At 53.0% G+C, this 4,455-nt stretch overlaps 1 protein-coding gene across 1 annotated transcript; it reads left to right on the top strand.

Moving 5' to 3' along the window:
• Window positions 1–2,679: 2,679 nt before the first annotated feature.
• Window positions 2,680–3,759, top strand: TSSK2 (testis specific serine kinase 2). Its single transcript, XM_043978731.1, has one exon. It carries the CDS (start codon window positions 2,680–2,682, stop codon window positions 3,757–3,759), a length of 1,080 nt encoding a protein of 359 aa, XP_043834666.1.
• Window positions 3,760–4,455: the final 696 nt, after the last annotated feature.

Raw genomic sequence — 4,455 nt, 5'->3', positions numbered from 1 at the left:
AGACTGAACACAGCACCCCAGAAGGAATCTGCCAAGGGCAGAAGGACTGTCGCCTCCTGCTTTCAAGATACTATTCCTCACAATACAACCTAAGACGGCATTAGCTATTTTAGGGAGGGACTGATTCCAGTGGAACTTGTGGTTCACTGGAACCCCCTGATCTTTGGCTACCTTCTCTCTGATCTTCCTGGAGGGCTGAGCCCAATTGTCTCTCTCTTCCTAAAGATGGCTGCTCGTGAAACTCTAGTAAGGTACACCCTATCCCAGGGCCTGGACCCAACAGCTGCTAGTTAAAGGCATACAGGGGCAGCTAGGTGGTGCTGTGGATAAAGCACCAGCCCTGGATGCAGGAGGACCTGAGTTCAAATCCGGCCTCAGACACTTGACACTTACTAGCTGTGTGGCCCTGGGCAAGTCATTTAACCCCAATTGCCTCACAAAAAAACAAAACAAAACAAAACAAATCAGTACAAATAATTAGAGACATAAAAAGGACGTAGCCACCAGCCTAGCATGGGAGGAAAAGCACAGGAGTCGGGAGGACCAACATTCAGTCCTGCCTCTGACAGCCTCCTGGCAAGTCACTTAATATCTCAGTGCCCCCAAGCTACTAAGGGTGTAAGTTATGAACGAGCTGCCCATCAGCACTGGTGAAAGGAGCTTCCACATTAGGATTTCCCCACATCTATGAAATCACAGAACAAAAAACAACCAGGAATAATACCCTCAGAACTTTCATCTCCGGGCTGGCATTACAAAGCAGGCTCAGAGGAGAGTCTTCCTTTACTCTACCACATAAGGATAATCTTGAGCTCTCGAAGGCAACGCTAGGAGGGGACCGACTAATCTAGCAAGACTCTGAGTCTGGGTCCTGGGTTCCATCCAAAGACCAGCCCAATCCAGTCTGGATGGTATTATCGGCAGAAGTCTGGATCCAGCTGCTCATTCAACCCTCTCTGGCTCACCGCAGCGAGCTCCTCTGTGAGGGATAACCACAGATCCTTGGAGTACACTGATGCCACCTTTGTGCCACCTCCCTCCAAGGCTTGTTTGAAAGGCACACTTTGTACGTACTGGGGCCTTCTAGAAATGGGAGCTGTTAGGAGAATCCTGGTCCAGGGCCTCCCTCCTGGGCTACTCCAAGAGCCCTCGAACCGGACTCTCCTCCTCCATTCCATCTCACACATACTGTCCGATAATCACGGTGTCCTGCCCTTGCTTAAGCACTTCGGTCATTCCCCACGGACTATAGGATGGAGCCCAAACTCGAGTCTGGCCTTCAAGGCCTTCTACAACTTGGCTCCAACAAACCATTCCATCCTTACTATTTGCCAGACAGTGGGCTAAGTGCTAGGGATAAGAAGATGAAACAGTCCTTTGCCCTGAAGTTACTCCAGCCAGACCATCCCACTCACTCGCTCCCTAAACATAACCATGTGTACTCCCTCTGTTGCTCATGGAAAGTATTCACCTCTCTCTCCTTTTCAAATGCTCCCATTCTTCCAGGACCAGCTTAACTCCCACCTCCTCCAGGTGTGTGCTTGGGGACATGTGGGCAACAACTCACAAATGCAAGTTATACCAAGGTCAGGAGGAAAGTCAGGCAAGGGAAGGATGGATTTTTGGTCTTGGTCTCCACCTCTCCCAGTGAGGAAGAGGGTTCCCAGCCCGGAGGACAGAAACATAAACACTTTGGTTCCCCATAAACCTTTGCTAGCAACACTGTCCAAAATGTACACACACACACGCACACACATGCACACACCCTCATGCACATGCACACACACTCTTCCAAAGATCATTACAAGAAGTCTTTGACCTGAGGGCCTCACCTAGGAGTTGCCCAGGTAAATCTGGGTCCTGGCCCACAGGCCTGCTCCAAGTTGCTGCACTACATTCAATGCTCTCCTGCCCTCCTCTTCTCTACTTGCATCTGAAGTCCCTTCACCTAACCCCAGGCCTCAAACTCTGTTTCTCCCCCAAACATCTGGCCAGGGTAGAAAACTGTTCCCAATCTTCCAGAGATTGAAATACTATTTGTAGCCAAGTGTCTCTCCAGCCAAAACCAGGGGTAATCGCGACTTCATGAAGGGAAGGAGCTAATGTTTTGCATATTTAGCCCCTGAAGGAATATGTTTTCACATTCAAAGGAATCAAATTAATTCACCTTGAGTGGGACAAGGCCACATGCCCGGCCAGAGAGTCAAAGCCCACACTGTGTGGGCAAGGCAGACATCAGACATCCTGCCTGTCACTCTGTCCTGGCCACGGGTCACCTCCTCTCCTGACGGGCAGAGCTCTGGGACAGAATCCATTCTGATGGACGAGCTGCCCAGGCTCACCTTGGTTAAGAGAAAAAAGATGGGAAGTTACCAGCATCCTGGGGTGGGGGGAGGGGGGCTGCTCCTTGCCACTAGCCTTCCAGGGTTCCAGATGGCCCACAGCCTTGGGGCGAAAGCCCCATTCCCCCTGGCACAGTTCCCCCCCTCTTGGCAGCTTCGCTTTGTGACTTCACACGCTGAAGTCACTCCGGAGACAATGCCGAGCGTTCTACCTCCAACAAACTCCAGGCTCAGCCTGCTCAGAGGACTCTCCCGCAGTGTAAATGAGGACACTGTTGGCCCATGTGGGGAGGGGATGTAGATAACAGCGTCAGAGGCATCGGTTGCTTCTGGCACCATGGACGATGCCACAGTCCTAAGGAAGAAGGGTTACATCGTTGGGATCAATTTGGGGAAAGGCTCGTATGCTAAAGTGAAATCCGCTTACTCGGAGCGCCTCAAGTTCAATGTGGCGGTCAAGATCATCGACCGCAAAAAAACACCCACTGACTTTGTGGAGCGATTCTTGCCCCGGGAGATGGACATCTTAGCTACGGTCAACCATCGCTCCATCATCAAGACCTATGAGATCTTCGAAACATCCGATGGGAGGATCTACATCGTCATGGAGCTCGGGGTCCAAGGAGACCTCCTAGAGTTCATTAAATGCCGGGGTGCCCTGCACGAGGACGTGGCTCGCAAGATGTTCCGTCAGCTCTCCTCGGCTGTCAAGTACTGCCACGACCTGGACGTCGTCCATCGCGACCTCAAGTGCGAGAACCTCCTCCTCGACAAAGACTTCAACATCAAGCTGTCCGACTTTGGGTTCTCCAAGCGCTGCGTACGGGACGGCAACGGGAGAATAATCCTCAGCAAGACCTTCTGCGGGTCGGCGGCCTACGCGGCCCCCGAGGTGCTGCAGGGCATCCCCTACCAGCCCAAGGTGTACGACATCTGGAGCCTGGGCGTGATTCTCTATATCATGGTCTGCGGCGCCATGCCGTACGACGACTCTGACATCAAGAAGATGCTACGTATCCAGAAGGAGCACCGAGTGGACTTCCCCCGCTCCAAGAACCTGACGGGCGAGTGCAAGGACCTCATCTACCGGATCTTACAGCCTGACGTCAACCGGCGGCTGCACATCGACGAGATCCTCAGCCACTCCTGGATGCAGCCACCCAAGCCCAGAGTCATGCCCTCAGCCTCCTTCAAGAGGGAGGGGGAGGGTAAGTACAGGGCTGAGTATAAGCAGCTGGACACCAGGCCGGCCACCAAGCAGGAACACAGACCCGATCACAAGCTGGGAGCCAAGACCCAGCACAGGCTGCTGGTGGTCCCCGAGAACGAGGAGACCAGGCCCGAAGATCGGCTGGCTGAGACGTCCAGGAACAAAGACCACCTGCCAGGATCTGAGGTGGGGAAAGCTCACGGCTAAAGCCAGCCGGCCGTCTCGCCCCTCTCCCCCAGGGTAGTCTCTGTCACGTAGCTTCCATACAAGTAGCTAAGTAGGCAGGTGGGAGCAGAAGAAGGCACAAGTGCAAGGAAAAAGTAAAATCTGTCAATTAAACCACTATTTTGATTACGTTCTATAGCTTTCTTCCCACTCAGTAGCGGAGATACTACTTGCTAATCACCAAATAAATCACAAAGTCTATACAAGTGCAAACAATGCCCCGTGAGGAGTCTTTTTCTCTAGGATGTGGCTGTGGCGGCAGGGCCCAGGGGCCTCACCACCCTCCCCAAGGTGGGGCTGGGGCGGGGGTCTGCTCAGACAGGGTCCTGGGGGGCAAGAGAAGCCTGCAGAGAAGTCGGCGAAAGCAGGTGTCTATTCAACTAGGGCACTCCCTGGTGGTCAGATCACAGGCCCAGTGAACTCTGGTGGCACCCACCCCTACCCCACGTTTCTCTGTATTCTGCCTCCAATTCTAGTCTCCCACGCCAACGTGCCTGGGAGATGGCCCCAGTACCAAACCAAGTTCATCAGCTTCCCCAAAAAGCTCCCTTCCCTTCCCGCATTTGGTTCAATTCTGGACCTGGAGTTCAAATTCAGCCTGTGGCACGTAGGAGCTCCATGACAACAGCCAAGTTACTCTCAGGCTTTCAACTTTCCACATGCATGAAATAGGGATAA

Source organism: Dromiciops gliroides, chromosome 1 (genome assembly GCF_019393635.1).
Source record: "Dromiciops gliroides isolate mDroGli1 chromosome 1, mDroGli1.pri, whole genome shotgun sequence".
Taxonomy (NCBI): Eukaryota; Metazoa; Chordata; class Mammalia; order Microbiotheria; family Microbiotheriidae; genus Dromiciops; species Dromiciops gliroides.
Note: the sequence above shows the minus strand (reverse complement) of the source record. Positions and strands in the feature narration are given on the sequence as shown.